Source organism: Lutjanus erythropterus, chromosome 4, assembly GCF_056507025.1.
Source record: "Lutjanus erythropterus isolate fLutEry1 chromosome 4, fLutEry1.hap2, whole genome shotgun sequence".
In the NCBI taxonomy this organism is placed as follows: Eukaryota; Metazoa; Chordata; class Actinopteri; order Lutjaniformes; family Lutjanidae; genus Lutjanus; species Lutjanus erythropterus.
This window is the reverse complement of record NC_139320.1, coordinates 36,463,849-36,486,767: the sequence shown is the minus strand read 5'-3', so window position 1 is coordinate 36,486,767 and position 22,919 is coordinate 36,463,849. Positions and strand designations below refer to the sequence as shown.

Sequence of the window (22,919 nt, the reverse complement as noted above, 5' to 3'; positions counted from 1 at the left end):
CACACTCACTCTGGACCATAACTTAAAACTAGAATCAAAATACAAAAGAAATCCAAATCCAAATTAAATTTATATTAATATATTCAACAGAAATGTAAATTAACAGAAACTTCATTAACTAACAAACAACCAAATATACACATTAAAATACAACGATTGGCTCCAATATTGGCTGCAGTTTGCGGCCCTAACAAACAATTGAGTGTCTGCAGGCAGCTATGGTTACGTCTTCAAGGGTCTGACAACGACCCGAGTTAAACTGCTCTGATCCACACCAGGGTCCCAGAAGAGGGGGAGAGCCTCGTAGAGTCTAGCAGAACCAAGTAGAGCTGAGTAGAGTCGAATAGAACCAAATGGAGCCAAAACAGAGCCAAACAGAGCTGCAGTGTGGCAACAAGCAGGTGGAGGAGAGCCACCAAAAGCCGGAGCACAATACACATGCAGGCACAAGACACAACCCGCAGCACGCCAAGTGGAGCGACCTGTCTCCCGGCGTCTCAACAGTCAGCTGTTCAAGTGGTTATGCTGTGCACCCAAATATTGTCAAGCCACAGACCTGCTCCGCCAGGTTGCAGCCACCTCCATGAGGAGATCTTTGAGCGGAAGGAAAAAGAAAGAGGTGAGGCCACCCTATAGCCACAGCACCGGTGAACTTGGCACAGTGCCATGCAGTGGCCAGGAGGGAGAAGTCATCTGGCTACACTTGCTAAAGCACTCAGTGATTTTATTTCATATTGATCACAGACTGTAGATCTCTCTGCCATTGAACAAGTGTGACTCCCAGAAGCTGGTAGTCAACAAGAAAGTCAGGAGCAGTGAGAGGTCCCCCCACCTTCCCATAATCTTAGGTCTACATTGTAGGACACCTGCTTCATTGTCACCTTCCTCCCCCCTTTGCAATGTTGGAGGAAGATGAAGATTCATAGGACATTGATTTGGAAACTGTGCTCTCTGAAGACAATGAATGACAGACAGCAAATCATCAACTTGCCATTCTAAAGAGATTACTGGCAGGGCAACCAGTACTGAGGAGGATGTGGATTTGTGATCCCTATCAGTGCAGGTGCCCCTCATGCTGGATTTTAAAGACCTGGGGCCCTATCTTACTCTAACCTCACGCACAAGTTGAAAGCATGAGGTGCAATAGATTTAATTTTTTCAAGGTATATCCAAATCCACCTTTGCAGACTTTGCACTTTGACCAGGTTTTAGCCCGTCTAAGGTGCAAGTGGTTTTTACTCCAGTGCAACGACCACAAAATAATGAATGCATTACAAAGCAAAATTTGTGGGAGCTGACTCATGGGTTGTGTTCACCATGATGTATGGCTACTGGTTACAACTGTCTCGCACTCCTCCTATCAGGAGATGAGCCACTTTAAGAAATGGTGTGAGGCCGTCTATCCCTGTAGGTGGTTGGTTCTCCACTATCGACCTCAGTGATGGGTGCTTCTACATCTGGCAGTTGTACTAGACCTCCGCTTGCTGCATTAAGGTCGTCTTTGCAACCATGAAGAGGCAAATGCTGCTGTCTTGGAGCACATTTAAAACCTGGCCCTGCATCTGTAGTTACCTGTAGTGAAGACTATGCAGACTATACAACACTGTACAGTCTACAGAGCCATCCACTTGGGCTGCCTACTTGGAATGACTGGGGGTCTTTACCGCAGGCTGCAGGGCTCAGCAAGTGAATCCCCATTCAACTACAGGCCAGGATATCCTATCTCTTCTGCAGTCTCAACTGAAGACAGGGAAATCTGTCATTGCTCTGCAAGGGATGGTGGCAGCAATGAAGGCTCTCAGTCAGTTCACAGAAGTGGACTTTTAGTTCCTCTATAGGACTAGGACATAGTCCTCAGTGTGTTTCCCATTTTTACCCCTTAAGGTTGCCAATTTGAAGGAGCTTTTCCTTTTCATGGATGCACCATAAGAAGAACAAGGCTGCATCAATGCGTGCAAACAAAAGGTTATTATAGTATGCTAAGGGGGCCATTTAGCTCAGTTGGTAGAGTGTCTGACCCATGTATGGAGGCTGTCAGTCCTCTTCAGCGACCACTTGTTTGACTCCTGCCTGTGTCCCTGTTGCCCTCTCTCTTCAACCCCTTTCCTGTCTGCTCTTCAGCTGTCCTATCTCATATAAAGGCAGAAAAAAGCCCAGAAACATAACTTAAAAAAAAAAAAAAAAAACTATGCTAACATAGAGATAGGGCAAATATCTTTGCTACTCATCTTTAAGGTGTGTACTATTGATATATGCATTTTCAATTACTCAACATTGTTCTACTGTGGTCACAGAATAAGTAAACAGTTGATGCCAACAATAGTGGCTGGGGGGATAAGATAGTGAAGTTCTGTATACGCATACTTATACACATAGATTCAACAATCTGCTGGAAACAATTTTCTAGATTTGGACACACTACACCTTGCGCTTTGAATATGTTTGAGTATGTCTACATGACACAAGTACCCTGCTTATGATGGGTTATACAGGTTTTTGGAGTATACAGGTATTTGTTTTGTGCATGTAAACAGCTTATCCTGGTTTCGGAAACCTCGATATGACCTTTCCCCGGTTACCTGGATAAGACCTTACCCCAGTTGCTTGGATAAAACCTTACCCCTGGTTACCTGGACAAAACGTTACCCCAGTTACCTGTATGAGACCCTACCCCCAGCTTACCTGTCTGTCATTGGCCCTTGGGTTGCACTTTAAGAAACCATGTGATAGCACATTCTAGTTGTGTGGGGTAACTGCCAGTGAATAAGATTTAAATGTATTAGTAACTGAGTTGGGATATATAAGAATTCGATGACTGCTTTGGAGAAATATGTTCATATTGGCCTACACATTATCACACCTGTCACAATTGTGACTGATTATAAAACAAACTTTTTTACCCACTTGTCCATAAAATAATGATTGATTACTTTGGATGGTTACTACTGACACGAGATTTGGACACTGTCATGTTTGGGGAAAATTTGGGATTAAACAGTTAAAAGCAAAAGTATCTCAACTCATAGAGGAGCACTTCCTCCTTTAGTTTTAGTGAAAGATTCAAAATAATCACATTTTGGAAGCCAGCAATGTAATATACAGAGCTATTTTGTGATTTAGCTTGGTAGATGTGTTTATTATGGTTAGGATCACAAAAACATATTTAAATCTTTGGATAACAACAAAAGTGTTGCTCCTCTTTGTGATTGGTTAATCCAGCAATGACTCATTTGACCAATGAAATGAGGCAGGGCTCAGACTTTTTATATATTTTGTGTCATTAACCTTTAAGAAACTTTGTTGGAGAACCATCACCTCCAACACACACAGGCTTTATGGGGTTAGTATGGGCACTCCATACAACCCCTGTTGGGGCTTCACCCTGGCATTAGTTAGCCTTCTTTTTCCAGTGTTCTCTGATGTTCTGAAACATGCAAGGGAAGGGAAAGAACTGTGTCTAGAGAAAGGTGCAGTGAAAAAAGAAGACATTACAACAGAGAGACTGGCTGGCTTGGGGATAGAGGGAATGGGTAGTGTTGCTTCTGGGTTCCCTCAGTGTGTGAAACTTACAAACACTGAACCAATGGCCTTGCAGTTTGGAGGGGATGTTGTGATTGGAGGGTTTTTCCCTCTGCACTATGTGGCCCCAAGGCCACGGCATAGCTACCGCAGCAAACCTCAGCAAACATCTTGCAGTGGGTAAGGTACTATTGATACTTGATATAGTCCCACATAAAATCTCACATTTCACACAAATAAGTTACTCTAATCATTTCCTCTTTCTGTGACTGGGCTGTATGTTGCATCCATAATATTAACGTGTTATGAGTTATATTGTGCTACTGTGATACTGTGTTTTCTGTCTACAACTTTATTTAATATTCTGCAGCTTTGACCATAGAGCCTTCCGCTGGATGATGACCATGGTGTTTGCAGTGGAGGAAATCAACCGTAATTCAAGCCTGTTACCAGGTGTTAAATTAGGCTACCGGATCATGGACAGCTGTGACCATGTCCACACCAGCCTGCAAGCCCTTTTCTCTTTAGTCAGTCACTCCAGTGCTGTGATGAGTGAGGTGAAACAAATGGAAGAGACTGAAAAAGGATTAGATATGTTAAAGGATGGGAGTTCTAGAATGCAGGGGGTAAAGATGATAGAAAAAATAAAAAAGGAAAGTATGACAACCACAGTGAAAAAGAGAGGCACTGAAATCAGTAGAGTAGTACCTTGCAGCATTGAAAATACTGGGAATTACATGATGGAAAATGTAACAAAGAACAGAATGGATAGGAGTACACAATCTGAAACTTCCCCCTCATGTCTGTCCTATTCTCCTGTGCCTGCTGTGATCGGTCTTGCATCCTCTTCCCCAACAAGAGCTATAGCTCATACTCTTGGCCCTTTCAGCCTCCCACTGGTAAGAATGAAATGAAAAAAAAAGATGTTCCCCTTACTTGTACTACTTGATTTTTTTAAGAAGTCACACAATAAAAATATAATGTTTTGTTTTTGGATTCTGTCTTATCTCATAGATATTGTTACTTTGTCTCCCCACAGGTAAGTTATTTTGCCACTTGCACCTGTCTTACTGACAAGCAAATGTACCCGTCATTCTTGCGAACCGTGCCAAGTGATCTCTTTCAAGTTAGAGGTCTTGTCCAGCTGGTCACATTCTTAGGCTGGCTCTGGGTGGGCACAGTAGGGACCACGGTGAGATACAGACTTCGTTGTAACACAACTAGTAGTTAGTTAAATATACCAACACTGTAATTTACAAGATCCCTCTCTACATATGTTTCAGGATGACTACAGTCACTATGGCATTCAGGCATTCTCTAATCAGTTTAAACAACAAGGTGGGTGTTTTGCATTTCATCTGACTATCCCAAAATCACCCACAGTGGCTGAGATACAAAAAATGGCAGACATACTGCAAAGTTCAACTGCACAGGTAGTGGTTGTCTTTGCCTCAGAGGTACAGCTGCTGGATCTGTTTTATGAGGTAAGCACTCTACATGTGAGTTAATTAACTAGACATAAAATATGATAATGTGCAGTATTTCAATTAATAATACTGTACATAAATTAGGAATATCAAGGAATGTTGGTGCCCATGGTAAATTGTTGTATTATCATTATTTTTTTAATGTGCCTTATTTTCCAGTTGGCCCAAAGAAATGTGACTGGTATCCAGTGGGTTGCCAGTGAATCCTGGGTGGCTGCTAGCGTACTGACCTCACCCCACTTCCACCCCCTCCTAGAAGGCACACTGGGCTTCTCCTTCCCAGGAGTTAAGATACCCGGCTTGAAAGAGTTCCTGCTGAATGTCCGTCCCTCTCCCAAACCTGGAATGGAATTAATCAACATGTTCTGGGAAGAAATGTTTGGTTGTAGGCTTGAGTTTAGAGGACTCAGATCCAAAGAAAGTGAAACAATGAATAACTTGGGATCAGATGTTTTTCCTCACAAATTAGACTTTCAAAATAATTCTGGGTCCTTGGTCAGGTCCATTGTAGGAAAAACAAGCACACTAAAGGGGTCAACACACTGATGTATCTCAGGTCAGAATATCATATAATGTGTATAAAGCTGTATATGCCATCGCCCATGCCCTGCACACTTTACTGAATTGTGAATCTGCAGTCTATAACAAGGAGAAGTGTGAGAAACATAAATCTTTTACTTCTAGGCAGGTAAGTTGAACAACTACAAAACACATGATATGTTTAATTCAATAATGTGATCATTTAAAACTTTCCTTGAGTTTTCGCGTCTTTGCACCATTCTTTAGTATGTATTTCTTCTCTGTACTTGTTTTTTTCTGTCTGTTTTCATACAGTTGCTACATCAACTGAACATGGTGAATTTCACCAACCAGTTTGAGGAGAAAGTATATTTTGACTCCAATGGAGAGCCGGTGCCCCACTATGATATCATTAACTGGCAGAAGGACAGCAGCGGTGCAATTAGGTTCAATATTGTACTTATACTTCTAATGAAGACACAGCAACACAACTGTCTATTTAAGGAATCCTAATGGAGAGGCTTTATTTATGTTTATTGTGGCTATTTACAATTTAAGCTTTTAGCCAAGTTATTAAGCAAAGCTGTCACACATATTGTCTGGCTTGATTGCAAGATTTCTATGCCTTTAGATTTGTCAAAGTGGGAAGCTACGATGGCTCAGCTCCATTGAGACAACAGTTGCAGATGGAGCACAGCAAAATTGTATGGACAGGAGGACAGTCACAGGTGGGTCATATGCCTCCTAAACTGATTTCATAAAAAAAATAAATAAATAAATAAATAAATTTAAAAAAATCCTATACAGCACACTAATTTTGACTTGGGGGATCTGTCATTTTTCTTCTGTAAAAGAGCCGTTGTTCCAACAAGCATCTAATCAGCTGCACGGAAAATGCTTGTTGTGTATTTTTTCGTCTTTATTTGTTCAGGTGCCTGTATCTCAGTGTAGTGCTCCATGCTCCCCTGGCAGCAGGCAGGCCAGGCGTCCAGGAGAGCCCCATTGCTGCTTTGATTGTTTACCCTGTGCAGATGGGGAAATAAGCAACCAGACTGGTATTCCATAAATGTCTTGTTTATTCATATATTTTCTATTTTGTGTATATAACAGAAGGGCATGAAAACCACAGAAATGTTGCACAACTGAATAGTCATGCTGTGTGGATGCAAACTGTTCTATAGAGTTTGAATTTGATTGCAGAGCATGTGTTGACTGTATGTGTCCCCAAAGGTTCCACCGAGTGCACAAAATGTCCTGAGTACTACTGGTCAGACAAAGACAAGGTGAAATGTGTGGCCGGGGTTGAAGAATTCTTGTCTTTCTACGATACCATGGGGATCATCTTGGTCACACTTACACTGCTGGGTGTCGTCCTGACAACCATCATCACTACTGTCTTTCACCATTTCCGTTCCACACCGATTGTCAAGGCTAACAACTCAGAGATTAGTTTCTTGCTTCTCCTGTCACTCAAGCTCTGCTTCTTGTGTTCCCTGGTGTTCATTGGCCAGCCATCTGTGTGGACATGTAGGCTCCGTCAGGCAGCATTCGGGATCAGCTTTGTCCTCTGTCTGTCCTGCCTCCTTGTTAAGACCATTGTGGTTCTTTTGGCCTTCCGGTCTAATGTACCTGGTTCCAGGGCCCTGCTGTTTGGTCCATCTCAGCAGAGGACTCTCATCCTCTGTACCACAGCTCCTCAGGTGGGAGCTCTATAGCACCACCACACTTTTTTGTTTTATTTCTTTTTTTTTTTGTTTTTACTGTGAAGCATCATTTTCAAAGATAACAACATAACTTTTTGCCATGCTTCTTTTCCATATACCATACTATTAAAAAAAAAAAAAACATGAGAACACACTTCTTATTTAACCGCCACACATTTAAACCTTAACTTGAAGAAAAGAAAGAAGAAAGAATTGCTTATGTTTCTATCTTGCCATCAGGTTTGTCTTTGTGCTGGATGGCTGTTGGGTGCGCCCCCTTTCCCATTCAGGAACCCAACCTACCAAGCCTCAACTGGAAAAGTAAGAATGATAGTGTCCCACAGTGTCTTTTTTGATACTACCATTAAAAGTTGCCAAATTCAGGAATGCTAAGACTATGTTTTTTGATTGATCTGTATTCATGTTTACATAAATAGATTGTGGTGGAGTGTAAGGAGCCATGGCCTCCTGGATTTTATCTGGTTCTGGGATACATTGGCCTACTTGCCTTCCTCTGCCTCCTCCTGGCTTTCCTTGGACGCAAGCTACCTGATACATTCAATGAAGCCAAGCTCATCACCTTCAGCATGCTGATCTTTTGGGCCGTGTGGATCTCTTTCATCCCTGCTTATGTTAGCACTCCTGGAAAGTTCACTGTTGCTGTGGAAGTATTTGCCATATTAGCATCCAGTTTCGGACTGTTATTATGTATTTTTCTGCCCAAATGTTACATAATTTTACTGCTTCCTGAGAAAAATGTCAAGAAAGGCATGACTGGAAAATATTACAGATGAACTTAAGATTCTTGTTTTAGGTGGTCATTTTGAGTAGCAAACAGAAGCTAGTGCTTTTAACTGGAAATTATGAACATAGTGTAGTGCACTGTAGTGCACACTGTAGTGCACTTAAAAATGTTTTAATATTCAAATGTGAAACAAAATTAAATGCAACATGAAACACGTTTCGATGATTTGACTTTAATATGCTTCAAGTACGCAACTCACTGGGAGTTTCCCTTATTACAATAAATTATTACTGTGTAACCGATATGAATATGTCTTTCCTCCAAAGCCCTTTGCCTAAAATTTGTGAACCTGAGTCTTTGACCTCACTCAAACCACTGTATCTTTGAAAATGAGGTATGATTACTTGCCTCATTTCATCTGTTGAGCATATGAGCCTAATTTTAATTGGGTGCTGAAAGTGTCTACTGCACTTCAACTGTGAAAACTTGATTGTGAGTTGAAACAGTGTCACAAATTACTGGAGAGAGGCCGACCAAAATCTTCGCCTAAACACCATCATCCTCTGCATACTGAGTACTTCGTTCTTCAACCGACCAATTGATATAGACATTTTTATTTATTACCGATAATTAAGGAATTATATTCAATCAGTGACAAAATTTGTATGGCATTTTAACATAAAATGAGTGTAAAATGACTGCAATTAAGCCAATTATTGCCATGAAAATGCTGCCCAGTGCCTCAGGAGATGGTTGCATAAATGCCAGGCAGTCAGCATCTTCAGCCACATCAGTTTTACACATATAACTGTATTGGTACTTTGCCCAAACTTCTAGTGTACCACACAAGAACCAAGCTTTTAACCCTCACCACCACATTTATCCTGTGTACAAGACATACATGAATGGGGCTGATTTGAAATAAAACTATAAATTCTCTCAATCCCACCTTTAATTATGACCATCATTTTGGACTACACCTTTTTACTGATTCTTTCCATGGTACCTGTATCTCTGTGCTCTATGCTCCCTTGTTCCTGTGTTTCATCTTTTAGATCATGATCTAAAAGCCTTGTTTATTGATATATGGCAAATAAGCAATAAGTTAATAACTTAAAGTCACCACACACATTTTTCTTTTGATCCCTCTGTACATGAACAGTGTTGTAATACCTTATCACACTGTACTTTGCAAACATTGGAATCTCACTGACTTTGGATCAATCCAAAAATAAAACTTGCAGGAGTAGCAGGAAAGAGGATCAGCAGAAAATCTTTTCCACAAAAAAGAGCCTTAGAATCTCCAAAGAACATTCACCACTATTTTTTTTTATTTCTTTGAAATATCCATTAAAGTTAAACGCTTCTTGAAATGATACATGTGTGTTTACTTATGTATCTTTCTTCTTCAATGCTGTAATATCACTTGCATACACCAGTAACCCAGTTGATACAAATGTACAGTATATAATTTGTGAAGACAACATTCAAATAACATTGAACACTTAATAGAAATAAATATTTTCAGAAAGGCAATTTATAGCATATTAATTCTTTTATTTTCCTATTAGATGCTGTTTTGTATTCTTTTCTGGTTTCAGTAAAATAATGTAACACTTTGGAGCAAACATGCAGAACAACAAGCCAAAGCTGGATGCCAGGATGGCAAATGACTCCACTGCATCTGCATAATTTCCAGGGGAGCTGATATAGGCAGGGATGAATGCCAGCCACACAGCGCAGAAGATCAGCATGCTAAAAGTGATGAACTTGGCCTCATTGAAGTTACCTGGCAACTTACGGGCCAGAAAAGCCAGGACAAAGGAAAGACAGGCCTGAAAACCGATATATCCCAGCACACACCAGAATGCAAGGCTAGAGCCCACGCTACACTCCAGTATGATTTTTGAGTGTTCATATTGTGTATTTCGAGATGGAAATGGAGGTGCATCAATAAGCCAGGCAGCACAGATGACCACCTGAACCAGAGTGCAACTGAAGATGATGACCCTCTGCTGCTTTGGCCCCAACCACTTCATGATGTTGTCCCCTGGTCTGGTGGCAGTGAAAGCAGCCAAAACCACCAGAGTCTTTCCCAGAATGCAGGAGAAGCAAAGTGAGAATGTGATGCTAAAAGCAGTGTGGCGCAGCATGCAGGACCAAGATGTTGGCTCTCCAATGAACACCAGGGAACACAAGAAACACAGAGTCAGCGCAAACAGGATAAAGAAGCTGAGTTCAGAGTTATTCATACGGACAATGGCTGTGTTTCTATGATAAAAAAAGATGCCAAAAACAGCTATAGTGATGCAGGCACCCACCACAGAGATCACTGTTAGGGCTATACCCAAGGAATCATAGGCCAAGAACTCCACTTGTTTGGGAATGCAGGCTGTTCTGTCTTTGTTTGACCAGAAATCCTCAGGACAAAATGTGCACTCTACTGAATCTACAGGGAACAAGGTAAAAAATATGACCTGATCATAATAGAATATATTTCTCTGTAACTGTTAAGCATATATTGCTTGGTTTTAAGCTCACTTGTCTGATTGCTAATTTTGCCACTGTCACATGGTACACAGTCAAAGCAGCAAACAGGCTCCCTATGGCGGACAGCCTTCCGAGAGCCTGGAAGACAGCTGGCACTGCATACAGACACTGGCACCTAGGGATCAGATAATGGCTTTCAGTTTTGCGGTGTGAAATGACTGTGCTGGAATTATGAGTCACTACTTGATTAGCTTATGTCAGAAAAAAAGACTGTTGCATTTTGTACTGTTGGGGAAAAAAAACAAAAAGCTGCTTGCCTCACTCTGATGCCCTGCCCATATGATCCTGTCCTCCTGGATCACCAGCTCCTCTCCGGCAGGTTTGGTTCCATCAAACAAACCCACAGTGACAAACTCAATGTTCCCGCCGGTGCCTCTCTGCCAGTTGAGGATATCATAATAGGGTATGGAGTCGCCCTTCAGGTCAAAGTTCACCTGCTCCCCAGCAATGTTAAATTTCACTTCCTGAAGGTAGTATTGGAGCTTGAAAACCAAGAGATAATATGAGATACTCTCACTCTTTTCAGTGTAATACTGTAACAGTAAGAATACTAGATTGTACCTGCCAGGGGTGTATGTTGTTGCTTTGAGCACAAGAGTTGTTTTGGAAAGGTCCACTGCCTGCTTGACAGAGAAGAAGGTTGTGGAGGGAATGAGCAATTGCATATACAGCCTTATAGACATTATATGCCACTCTAGGACTAGATGTGTTCATGTAGGCTGAATGCTGCTCCAACAGGGACTCCTGGCCCGAACAGGGAGGCAATTGGGAGCCAGAAGACAGAGAAGGACTGCAACCATACAGAGCCTCCCACAGCTCTTTAACCAAAAGATTACTGGGATACATCTGAGGGTTTACTGTTTGCAGATAGTCACTCAGTCTGGATATATGTCCTTTCCTGACGCCGAACCCAATGGTTCCTCCCATGAAAGGGTAATACTCGCTCCCTGCAAAGACAGATGCTGTGACCCAGGCCTCACTAGCCACCCATTGTATTCCAGTGATGTTCTGCATCATATAATCTCTCAAAAAAGGTGCCATCTCCCCCTCAGCTGAAAAGAGCACCACCACTTTTGCTGAAGAGCTGCGCATCACCTATACAGAGAGGCAGATGGTGAATTTAGGAGAGAGTTTTGCAAGGAAGAGAGAGGGAAGAAAGAAGACTAAAATTAGAGACACTGAGTATGACAGGTAAGCTATGTAATGTGAAATAATTGAATTTTTTTCATCCTCAACCCCCCAGTTATACATCAACACAAAAAAGACACTGTGGGAGATAGCAGTGTCAGTACCCCTCTTGGTTGGGTCCATGGAGGCATCGATCCAACCAGAGGACACTGAGATATATGGGCTGGAAACATCATGTAGACTGCAGTAATTTTAGCCTTGATTGTCTAATTTTATGACAAAATAAAAATTGGCACTGATGTAGAAAAGGGGCTGAAGGTTAAATAAAAATCTCTAATACTTTAAAACTGAATTAGGTGTGTCTTTGTACATATTTACCTGGATGATTTCCAGTGTCTTCTTACGATTGTAGAGCAGAGGGATAATTTCTTGGTATGCTACACACACTTTGGTACCCTGTAATTCTCTCAGTAAACCTTCCACAGCAAAGCGCCCATATTCACGGTCCCCTCGCACCAGCCCAACCCAAGTCCAGTTGAAGCGTACCAGCAGCTGAGCAATGGCCTTCACCTGGATGCAAGAGACCAGGCGAAGGAAAAGTATAGTCCTAGCCAGTGCTGATGAATTATGAATCAACATTTTGTTCCTGTATTATGTATTTCCCAAAAGTTTTCAGAAACAAACTTTAATTGACTATTTGCTGTAATTTGAGAAGATTTATGAACAGGTTGCCATTTCTTTCCTGCTTGAAAATGAACCAAGCACCACCCCTCCAACGTGTCATTACCATTGTTACACACATTGTGCTGTTCTGATTGGCTCTAATTGCACCCAGAGGCTGCACTCACTGACAATGGCCCTTGGCATCTGTGAATTTGTCTGGTGATGTTAGGCTAATGAAAGGGTGTCAAACTCTTTTCAATCTGAGGCCAAACTCTCACCTGATAGTCATCATTTGGGATTACTCTGAAGAATGTAGGAAAATTTATTCTGTCAGAGAGACATGCACACGAGGAAAAGTAGCTGATCTGTGTAAAGAAGGAAAAAGAGCACAGAAGAAAAAGGTTATAGGGACAAGCAAACACAATATATTTTACCAGTTATTTGTGTTGAGAAGACATGTTGAGTGGCCATTTGTTAAAAAATGTCATCATCTGGTTTCGATAATAGACTTAAGAGACACTTAAGACCCAATTGTTGCCCTTTTATGGTGGAGGCAAAGGCTTGTCACACCCACTGGTATCCTCTGCAATACTTTTACCCCTTTGCCTGTGCTGCTTGCTAGGTTTGACTCATGGTGTCTGCCCAGCACAGCAAATTTTGTCCCAGCTTGAGGGTGTGTATTTGATTTACTGATGCACACATGGCTCTGTAAATTCTTCACATTAAAGTCGCCTGTTATTTTGTTATATTAAAGCTTTTAAGAATCATTGGGTTTTCATCAGCAATAACTTAGCAAGTTAGTCTAAAAAAAAACTGCATAATATCAGCTAATTTTGGTGTAAAAACAGTATAAGATAATGAACAGTAATGACACCTGGGACACAATAATAAAGTGGTCAGAATGTAACGACCCCGATCATATTGCTTAAGTGTGATGTGGTGAAGGAGAAAAGACTGGTGTACTCGATACTGACTAAATGATGGCTGTTGCAGGAGAAACGTTTATTTATATTTACCATACTTAATTTGAGTTGAACAGATATGAAAAAACTGAGATTGAGCTTGTTTTTTTGATATATGGGTACATGTGTCCTGATGCAGGTTTGGTTTGACTTTGTTTGGTCTCTGTTTTGTCGGTCTCTGTTTTGGAGAAGTGCATCTGTTATTGATTGTGTGCAATACAAAATCCAAATGAAATCAAAGTAATGTTTTTAGGGGTATTTGTAGCAAGGAACTGAAGAAGCTTCTTGGATGAAAGGCGAAACGTCTTCAAGAACTCTATCAAGTCCAGTTGCCTATGACAACCCTTGCTACAAATATGATGACCTGGATGACTGAGAATCTTCACGGACACATTTTTGGGGGTATTACAGAGAAATAAAGTCATCATTACCACTGGTATTCTGAATGGCTGCAGGATTCTTGACAGCACAATAGACAGGGCAGAACCAGATTCCCCAATCACAGCGAGGAGAGGAGAGGCACCGCTGCACATGGGAGAGTCATACTCACTCAGCCCGTTTAACACAGCCAGAGCAGCCCTCTGCCCAGTCAGTGGATATGCACATGAATCAAAGATTTTGTATCCAAGGGTTTTATTGGGCAATAGCTCTGTACTTTGGTTTATCTCCTCCACTGCCAGCCTCATAGTCTGAGCCCAGCGGAAAGCTCTGGGATCAAAGCTGCAGTCCAACAGACACAGATGCACACACCACACACACACATTGAAACATGTATGTAAAAAAGGTCAAATTAAAAGCAGAGGTAGTGTGTTAATTTTAAGTTAATCTGACTTGCATCTTTGCATCAATCTTGTGATCATGTGTTTTAGTGGTTTCCTTTTGGTTTGTCAATATATTCTCCTTTTTTTTCTCCAAGATAATTGTGTCTTTAGTAATGCTTTAATTTTCAGAGCTGTAATTTTTACATAATTCTGTAATAATTTCCAAGATATTATTTTTGAACAAACCATGTAATTTGGAACAATTCTTAAGAAAAAAAAGATGAATTATTCAACTGGTGTATATCCAAATATTAATTCAAATTAATTCCTTGTGTAACCTCAAGCAAATTCCTATTTCTAAATAATGCCAATATACACCATTCTTTCCTGGACACTTTGTTGAAATCATGTGGAAATTATTATTAGGGAAATACACATCCATAAAATAAAGCATTACCATTTCTTTTTGTGTCTCTCTCTGAAGCCCTAAATAACCTAACTCAAGCTAAAAGAGCAAGTTAGTTCAAGTCATGACTGTATAAGATTGTTTTCTTACATGTCAGGCTAAACTGCATGCTATGAAATACATTCATTAAAAGAAACCATAATTACAAGTCAACATCTATTAAACTCACCCATTGCATTTGATGGGTGGTGGTGTGTAGGTGCTGTTGAGGTCTGGCATTTCCTGGTTATAGTGAATGGGGAAGATCCCCCCAATGACATAGTCACCCTTGGCCACAAAGTCAGGCTGAAAGCTGTTTTGAAGCTTGCACACTTTGGCCGCAGACAGGGGTGAAGAGTTGAAGCTGGAAATCGGGATATAGTTTATAGTGAGGACACAGACAGAGTAAAGCAAGGGAAATAAGACTAGGAGAGTCATACTGTTAAACATCTCCCAAAAGACAGAGAGAGAGAGAGAGAACAAGAATTCAGGCAAGTTATACACAGTATGTGACCTTCTCATTCTTACATCATCAAGACATCACAACATTGGACATCAACGCCCCGCCTGATTTACTAAAGTGAGTTGATGCAGTTTGATTGACAGGATGCAACGGAACAACGATACTGGAGAGAGAAAAAAAAGTCATATTTATGTCAATGCATGGGTCTATCCACACATACAGATATGGATAGAGCCTTCTCTCCACACTGTGCATTAATTTTGTCCATGTTTCTGCATGTTTTCTGAAAGCTTATGGATATGGACGAAGTGGAGCAGTACCTCCAGTAGTTGTGGGAGCAGTGTAGCTAATAGTTCAAACTAGACAAGACCACAGGACATAATGAAGTTTTAAACATCCCACAGTATTGAAAATGGTATTTGTCGTTGATTAGTTAGTCAAAAGAATTCTCTGTTCACATGTTGTGATGTATTAAATTTCAGCACAGATCACTGCTGTCTCTGCATTTGTCCTCTTCTTAAGGGCTGCATTATTACATCCTCCCCTACAGTCGCCATGTTTGTTGGAACTTTTGAATATCTTCTTTGGGGTAACTTTTGAGCAGCAATCTCTGTGGGATGTATTGCTTAACATTGATTTCAATATAAAGGATGCATAGAAGTAGTGAGCAGTGGTGGTTACATGGTTTAAAATGTGTATATTTATTTGTGCATGTAAAGGATAGTTAGCTGCTGTTAGCTTAGTTAGCCATGCAGCTAGAGGTACTGTTATGACTCAAGTCTGGTCAAACCTGCAGCTCTGTGGACTATTTATGACTTCATGTAGTATTCAGGGAATAGTGTATCAATGTGATTAACAGTGGCTCTGAACAGGACTCTGATTCCAGAAGCAACGATGATGACAGGCAGGGACAGTTGAGACATGAAGGGGAAAGGAGTGAGAGGGAGGTTGGCACCACAGAGGCAGCCACAAGCCAAAACATTTTCACGTCTAATGCGGTGGATTAAGGATTTATGTCAACCAAACCATGAGTTAGTTATACTGATTGTTGAGCAATGGAATGGCAAGACAAGACCTTTTTTTTAGTTTAATTTTGTTCTGTCAAGTTTGAAGTGTGTTTTACGGACAAGCTTGTCTTAGTTAGGTAAAAGAGAGAACATTTAGTTCAGGAGGTGAATGGTTTACACAGACAACAGGTCTAAAATATCTGGTTCTCAGCTTTGCAGGTGTAGACGGGTTTGAAAAATTGGACTCATGCAGGACTCTGATTCATGATCATGAAGTATTAGCTATAGTGATGTCACAGCTACTGAGTCTGGGCGGTCCCCTCAGCTCTAAATGTGGTCACTACAGTATATAAATGAGCTGTGTCCTGAAATATCATAATCTTTTGAGTGTGTATGAGAAAGGGCAGGTATTGTATCGTCAGCCATTAAAATAGTTAAAACTACTGAGCTAGATCTTCTCCTCAAACCTTAGCCAGCCATGGCAATGCTGGCGGCAAAGCTTTTTATGTTTCTTTTTCTCTTGGGGAGCAAACTTGCTTTAGCTGCTGCTCTGGATGTCTGTGTTTTCTTGGGGGAAGAGGAGAAAAACAGCTTATATGAAGATGGAGATGTAGTTATAGGAGGTTTATTCCCTCTACACTACAGCCCTGTGCCTTCTCTTCTCACATACAAAACAAAACCAACACCTTTTATGTATAAATAGTAAGTGAATATCTGAATATATTTGATAGTAATTGGCAAGAGTGGTATAATGAATTTGTATTTATTTTAATATATGTATATGTTTGTGTTGCGTGATGAATTTTATTTCACTTCTGCACAGTTTCAATTCTCGTGCCTTACGTTGGATGCAGACCATGACTTTTGCAATCAAAGAGATCAACCAGCGCAGTGACCTCTTGCCACAGCTCAAGCTGGGTTTCCATATCCGTGACAACTGTGGTGACATCCCTGTGTCTCTGAGAGCATCTTTGCTGTTGGTGAACGGTCAGCCAGAGAGAAGTTCCAGGGCTGTGAATGAAAACAGAAACTTGAAACTTGAAAAAAACATTTATTCTAATTTCAGTTGTGCTGCCATACAAAGGACTGTGACCCCAGTAATCATTGGAGGTTCTTCCTCTGGAATATCTATAGCTCTACTAAGAAGCTTTGGTTTGTTCCATATTCCCCTGGTGAGACTGCCTGACTGTCTAAGCACTTTTGTTGTGGTGATGTTAAAAATATATGTTCTTTCTGTGTTTAATAAGTCATACATTTACAACTCATTGCTGCTCTGTGTAAATGGTGTCCAAGACATCAAATGTTGAAAATGATTTCTTGAGCGTTTGAATAGGGAACATTTGTAAGAAACACTTATTCCTTAAACACATTAACACCTCAACACCTTTGCTGTAACATGCTTTTCACTGGACAGAGATAAAATATTTGTTGCTCTTGATTGGTCTTTCAGTTCGATGGTGCTTTATTTATAAATGTACTAGTTATATGCTTACAATAAAAAATATACAGATTTATATTTTGAGAAATCTATCAAACATTTCAAATGTCTAAGTTTCAAAAGCAATATGCATTTATCTGCTATTTTGAAGACTAAGTAGTTCCACTTCCATTACACTCCCACTCTCCTTTTCATTCAAGAGTGAGGGAAATTATGCATGACTGAATGTTTGTGTAGAGGGTGGTGTTGTTTAGTGTAATTTTATGCTTGTTCAACAACTTATTCAGTGAGTCAAACTGTGCAGAAGATTAACTACTGTTTGCTATAACAACAGGTGAGCTATTTCGCATCCTGCAGCTGTCTGAGTGACCAAAGGGAGTTCCCCACATTCATGCGCACCATGCCTAGTGACGCCTTCCAAGTCAGAGCCCTGGCCCGGCTGGTTAGCTATTTTGGCTGGACCTGGGTGGGAGTCATTGGTCTGGAATCTGATTACGCTCGCTTTGCCATCCAGCTCTTCCTGCGTGAGTCAGTGCAGTATGGTGTGTGTGCTGCCTACATTCACTTCTACCCTGTAGTCCTGAGTCAGCAGGCTCTAGATGAACTTCTGGATATTATTCAGGTACCTATGGGTGAACAAGATTTGTATGCAGGGTCAGACGAAATGACATGAACAATAACAAATTGTTTCAGACATTTGTTGATTAAATTGGTAAATGGTTAAATAGAGGCCATTGTTTGAGATGCTGAGTTATTATACTGAATAGACAAGGTCATCGGGGGTAGATGTCATTTGAACATTTAAAATACTTTTGCAGTTAACACATCTCAATTATATTGGTCTTTGAGTCTGTTCTACTACAGTAATAGAACTGTAAATTGTTGTACTATCAATTGGAAGTTTAGGGTCACAAAACCTAATATTGCAACACTGCAAACTATGTGTAAGAAATATTTTTTTTTATTCATTTGTTTTACACCCCTGTACATATGGACTGTTCAGTATTTAAAAGTGTTATAATTTATACTATTTTAGGTAGAGGAATGTTAATCATATGTCATATAAATCAGAGGAGGCCAACAACTCATCAGTTAATCAGTTTATTTCATCAGATAGTGATATATTTATATCTGCATTTTCACTGTTTAGATGGCGTCCTCAAAGGTAATCATTAACTTTTGTAGTGACTTAGAGATGAAGAGTATTCTCAGAGAGATCCAACGTCGGAATATAACTGGACTGCAGTGGATCGCCAGTGAGGCTTGGTCAACTGCCAATTCACTCTGGGAAAAGTTTGGAGATCTCCTAACGGGAACAATGGGATTTGCCATCCGGAGAGCTGATGTGATTCCAGGGCTGAAACAACACCTCACTAGTCTGAGACCATCACTTATTCATGAATCAGCTTTTTTGGCAGAATTTTGGGAAGAAACGTTTAACTGTCGACTGAACGGGTCAGTGAACAGCCACTCTCACACGGGCGATAACTACTTTGACAGATTGCCATGTAAAGGGACGGAGGATTTAAATGATGTTTACTCTCCTTACTCTGATGTGACACAGTTAAGAGTGTCCTATAATGTCTACAAGGCTGTGTATCTGGTGGCCCATGCCTTGCAAGACATGAGTAACTGCATGGTGGGACAGGGACCTTTCCTTAATGGCACCTGTGCAAACCCAAAGAACTTTCAACCTTGGCAGGTGAGACTAATCCTAAGTTCAATGTTATTTTTAAGTCAAAATTAAAAAAAAAAGATGACAAAGACGTCAAAAGCCCCATAGTTTGTATTTTTATAACCTGTTTTCCTCCTTCCCTCAGCTAATCCACTACATGAAGCGTGCTACTTTTTCTGTGCTGGGGGAGAAAGTCAACTTTGATCAAAACGGCGACCCAATTGCTTATTATGATCTCATGAACTGGCAAAGGAAGTCTGACGGCTCACTACATTTGGTGAAAGTAGGTTTCTATGACGCCTCCTCGCCTGCTGGACGCAGCCTGGTCATAAATGACTCCATGATTCAGTGGCCTGTTGGGAAGCAGGTGTGTTCTCTGCAAGCTGGCTTGAGGCCATGTTCACCTCTTACACTGTTCTATGTACTGCTGATCAACACTTCAGCTAATTTCTTCTCATTAGTGTGCAATATACTTTATTGTTAAACAAGCAGAAGAAAAAATGTCAACTGCAAATATGAACTACTCCCACGTCAATTGGAATGTTGCATAAACCTTATTGACAACTTTGACAAATTTAATAAAAAAAATATTCTATATAATATTCTAGTAAGATATGTCAGGTTACACCTCAAAATGCAGAAAATATGTTCACAAGAAAAAAATAAGAGTTTTTTTGTATCATGTGTTTGGAGATTATGGAATGTTAACAATGGTGTTACATCTGACATAGACATGAGTTTGAATTTGCTCTTTGTGCAATAATTATTTAGCCCATTTTCACCATAAAAAATGTGCATGTTGGTACAATGTGCATGCACCTTACAGATCCTTTTTCTTTGAGTAAACATGATGTTTTTGTTTGGGCAGAACTTAGGTGGAGGCAAAAAAAAATTCCCTAAACGCATTAGCCAATACTAGCTAGCTACTTTTGTTGGTTTGTTTCTTAACAATGGCTGAAGAAAATACAAGCTGAATATGTACGGTCACTCACTCTCCAGGAATGGAGTTGAAAAAGTTAATTGAAAAAGTTTACATGAACCAATGGGACCAGACTGGTCCGACCCGTACATGCCTTACTACAACTACAACTGCCATAGGGTTGGGGTATTGGAAGAACATATAAACAACTGTCTGAGTCCATTGCTAGATGGTCTTTTTGGAGGTATCTGGCAAACTTTTGTAATTTAATGATCTGCATGAGTGACAAATACAAGAATTAAAGCCATTTAAATAGACGGAAAGATAAAATATATTAATTCTAAAAATTACTGGGAGCCAGTGTAATGAGCTAAGCACAGTTGTTATATGGTCAAATTTACTTTTTCTAGTTAAAACTTTAGCAGCTGTGTTCTGGAGTAGTTGAAGTCGATCAAGGTGCTGAAAATAAAAGCATGGAGGGTTTTTCAGCACCATCCTCTAATACAAAGCTCCTGACTTTGGAAAATATTCTCAGATGATAAAATCTAGTATTTAACTGTACAGTTTATTTGGCTCTGGAAAGTGAGTTCAGTGTCCAGGATGATGCCAAAATGTCTGACCTGTAGGCTGCTTTCCAGAGCCCACTGTGACAATTTTAATGAGATTTCTTGTCTGTTAGCCTTAGCCCCTGTAATCGTTAATTCTGTCTTGTTATTGTTTAGCTGTAAAAATTACTGGGTGTCCAGTTACTGATATCCTTGACAAACCCAGATAGTGTATCAGCGAGATCATTTGGGGACAGAGCAATGTATAACTGTGTGTCATCAACATAAATATGGTAGCACTTGTTGTGACTACTGATAAATTGGCCGAGGAGCAACAAGTATAAATTAAGCAATAATGGGCCTAAAAAAATGCCCTGGGGAACACCACATGAGATAATATTTTATTTTTAAATCCCGACGACAATCTTTTTTCTCAACTTACCCAAGTAGTTTTTATGTCTTAGTCTAACCAACCTGCTACAGTTTTGCAATGTCAACCACATATGTAATGTTGCTTGAGTTATGTCACTTTCCACCACTAGCGTATGTAATTTTAGCCAAATTAGCAATTGACTGGTTCTCATGTGTAGGTTATGAATGTGCTGTAATTATTATAGAATTGTACACTATTACTCCCTTATAATTCTGTTAATTCTATAACAAAATAAGGGGTAGTGTACTGAACTGTATTGTTTTTTTTGTTTTTTTTTGCACAGCTATTACATGTTATAGTTATGAGAAAGATTTTGACTTGTACTAAACTGGGTTTGCATACTTTGAACATTTAATCTATATTGAAATAGAGGCTGCAGAGACCAGAGACAGAATATTCATGAAAAAGCAGCTGAATATAGATTGAAATCTGTGTCTTTCTGAGTGGTTGAACTTTGCCTCTCAGGCTCCCCGGTCTGTTTGCAGCGACAGTTGTCCTCCAGGTTCCCGCATTGCCAGGAGAAAAGGGGAACCCATCTGCTGTTTCGACTGTGTCCCCTGTGCTGAAGGAGAAGTTAGTAATGAGACTGGTGTGCTATATTTTGTCTTTTATCATGCTTCTTTCTTGGTTCAAGCAATATAAACACACTTGTTTGTATTTACAGTAAATGTGGTTTCTCTAAACTAAAAAGTTCTTTTTCTCTCCCCATTTCAAGATTCTTTAGAGTGCTCAGGCTGCTCAGAGGACACATGGCCCAATACAGCCAGAGATCTCTGCATCCCAAAGACTATTGAGTTTCTGTCTCACCATGAGTTAATGGGTATTGTGCTATGTGTTATATCTGTCATTGGAGCTTGTATTTCCCTCTCTGTCCTCACCATCTTCTTCACATACAAAGACACACCACTAGTTCGGGCCAACAACATGGAACTGAGTTTCCTTCTCTTGGTGTTTCTTGCTGTCTGTTTCCTTGTTGGCCTGTTGTTCATTGGTGAGCCTTCAGACTGGCTTTGCCGTATCAGGTACCCAGCATTTGGGATCAGTTTTGCCCTCTGCATTTCATGCCTCCTGGCCAAGACAGTTGTGGTCCTAATGGCTTTTAGGTCGACGCTTCCAGGAAGTAATCACATGAAGTGGTTTGGACCTAACCAGCAGAGAGCCAGTGTGTTTTTAGGAACAGCTGTCCAGGTAAAACACTTTGCACAAGTCAACTTTATATATGTTTTTTAAACTGTTGATTAAAACTGATTATCCTGTTTTTCCCTCCACTCAGGGAATAATCTGTCTGATCTGGCTGCTCATGAATCCTCCTCATGCCAACAACAACACAGATTACCACAGTGCTACCATCATCATCGAGTGTGTTCCAGGTTCAGAAGTCGGCTTCTGGTGTGTTCTTGGTTACATTGGCATCCTGGCCTGCATGTGCTTCCTAATGGCTTTTTTGGCTCGGAAGCTGCCAGATAATTTTAATGAGGCAAAGTTCATCACCTTCAGCATGTTAATATTCTTTGCAGTGTGGATTACATTTATTCCAGTTTTTGTGAGCACAGCTGGAAAATACACAGTGGCTGTCCATATTTTTGCTATTTTAGCTTCAGCTTTTGGTCTCCTGTTTTGCATTTTTGCTCCAAAGTGTTACATCATCATTCTGACACCTGAAAAAAACTGCAAGAAAAACATGATGCAAAGATGAAAATGAAAGTCATGATTAATGATATATCTTCCATAAAAATAGTAGACATTTGAACAACATTTAAACACTGATCTCAGAGAGCTTGATGTCAACCCATGCCCATGTTCAACATTAACTCACTTTGATATAATCTCTCTGTCAACCCTGGAATGTACTGTTGCACTTTCAAAATCACCCACCTGCCTTTCAGTCTGCATCCTTGCTTGGTTTTTAAAAGTTCCATTTCAGACGGTGGGCCCAGAAATTTTAGTGATTGTTAAC

General features: G+C 40.3%; 3 protein-coding genes across 3 annotated transcripts; 2 read left to right on the top strand and 1 right to left on the bottom strand.

The window, feature by feature from the left end:
• Positions 1–3,914: 3,914 nt before the first annotated feature.
• LOC146328855 (extracellular calcium-sensing receptor-like) lies at positions 3,915–8,022 on the top strand. The gene is given in 11 exon segments (XM_084716525.1): positions 3,915–4,418; positions 4,559–4,711; positions 4,803–5,003; positions 5,166–5,456; positions 5,518–5,694; positions 5,841–5,971; positions 6,157–6,253; positions 6,457–6,580; positions 6,756–7,225; positions 7,469–7,549; positions 7,666–8,022. Coding segments are annotated over 11 exon segments (2,586 nt in total).
• Positions 8,023–9,529: 1,507 nt separating this feature from the next.
• On the bottom strand, positions 9,530–14,920 carry LOC146328854 (extracellular calcium-sensing receptor-like). Its single transcript, XM_084716524.1, has 8 exons — positions 14,673–14,920; positions 13,708–13,996; positions 12,593–12,679; positions 12,030–12,221; positions 11,085–11,618; positions 10,781–11,005; positions 10,515–10,638; positions 9,530–10,422 (listed from the first exon to the last, which is right to left on the bottom strand). The coding sequence occupies exons 1-8, from the start codon at positions 14,918–14,920 to the stop codon at positions 9,530–9,532; spliced, it is 2,592 nt and encodes an 863-aa protein (XP_084572650.1).
• Positions 14,921–16,430: 1,510 nt separating this feature from the next.
• Positions 16,431–22,658, top strand: LOC146328853 (extracellular calcium-sensing receptor-like). Its single transcript, XM_084716520.1, has 8 exons — positions 16,431–16,654; positions 16,776–17,124; positions 17,725–18,012; positions 18,541–19,092; positions 19,211–19,432; positions 21,428–21,551; positions 21,678–22,150; positions 22,236–22,658. Exons 1-8 carry the CDS (start codon positions 16,431–16,433, stop codon positions 22,656–22,658), a joined length of 2,655 nt encoding a protein of 884 aa, XP_084572646.1.
• Positions 22,659–22,919: the final 261 nt, after the last annotated feature.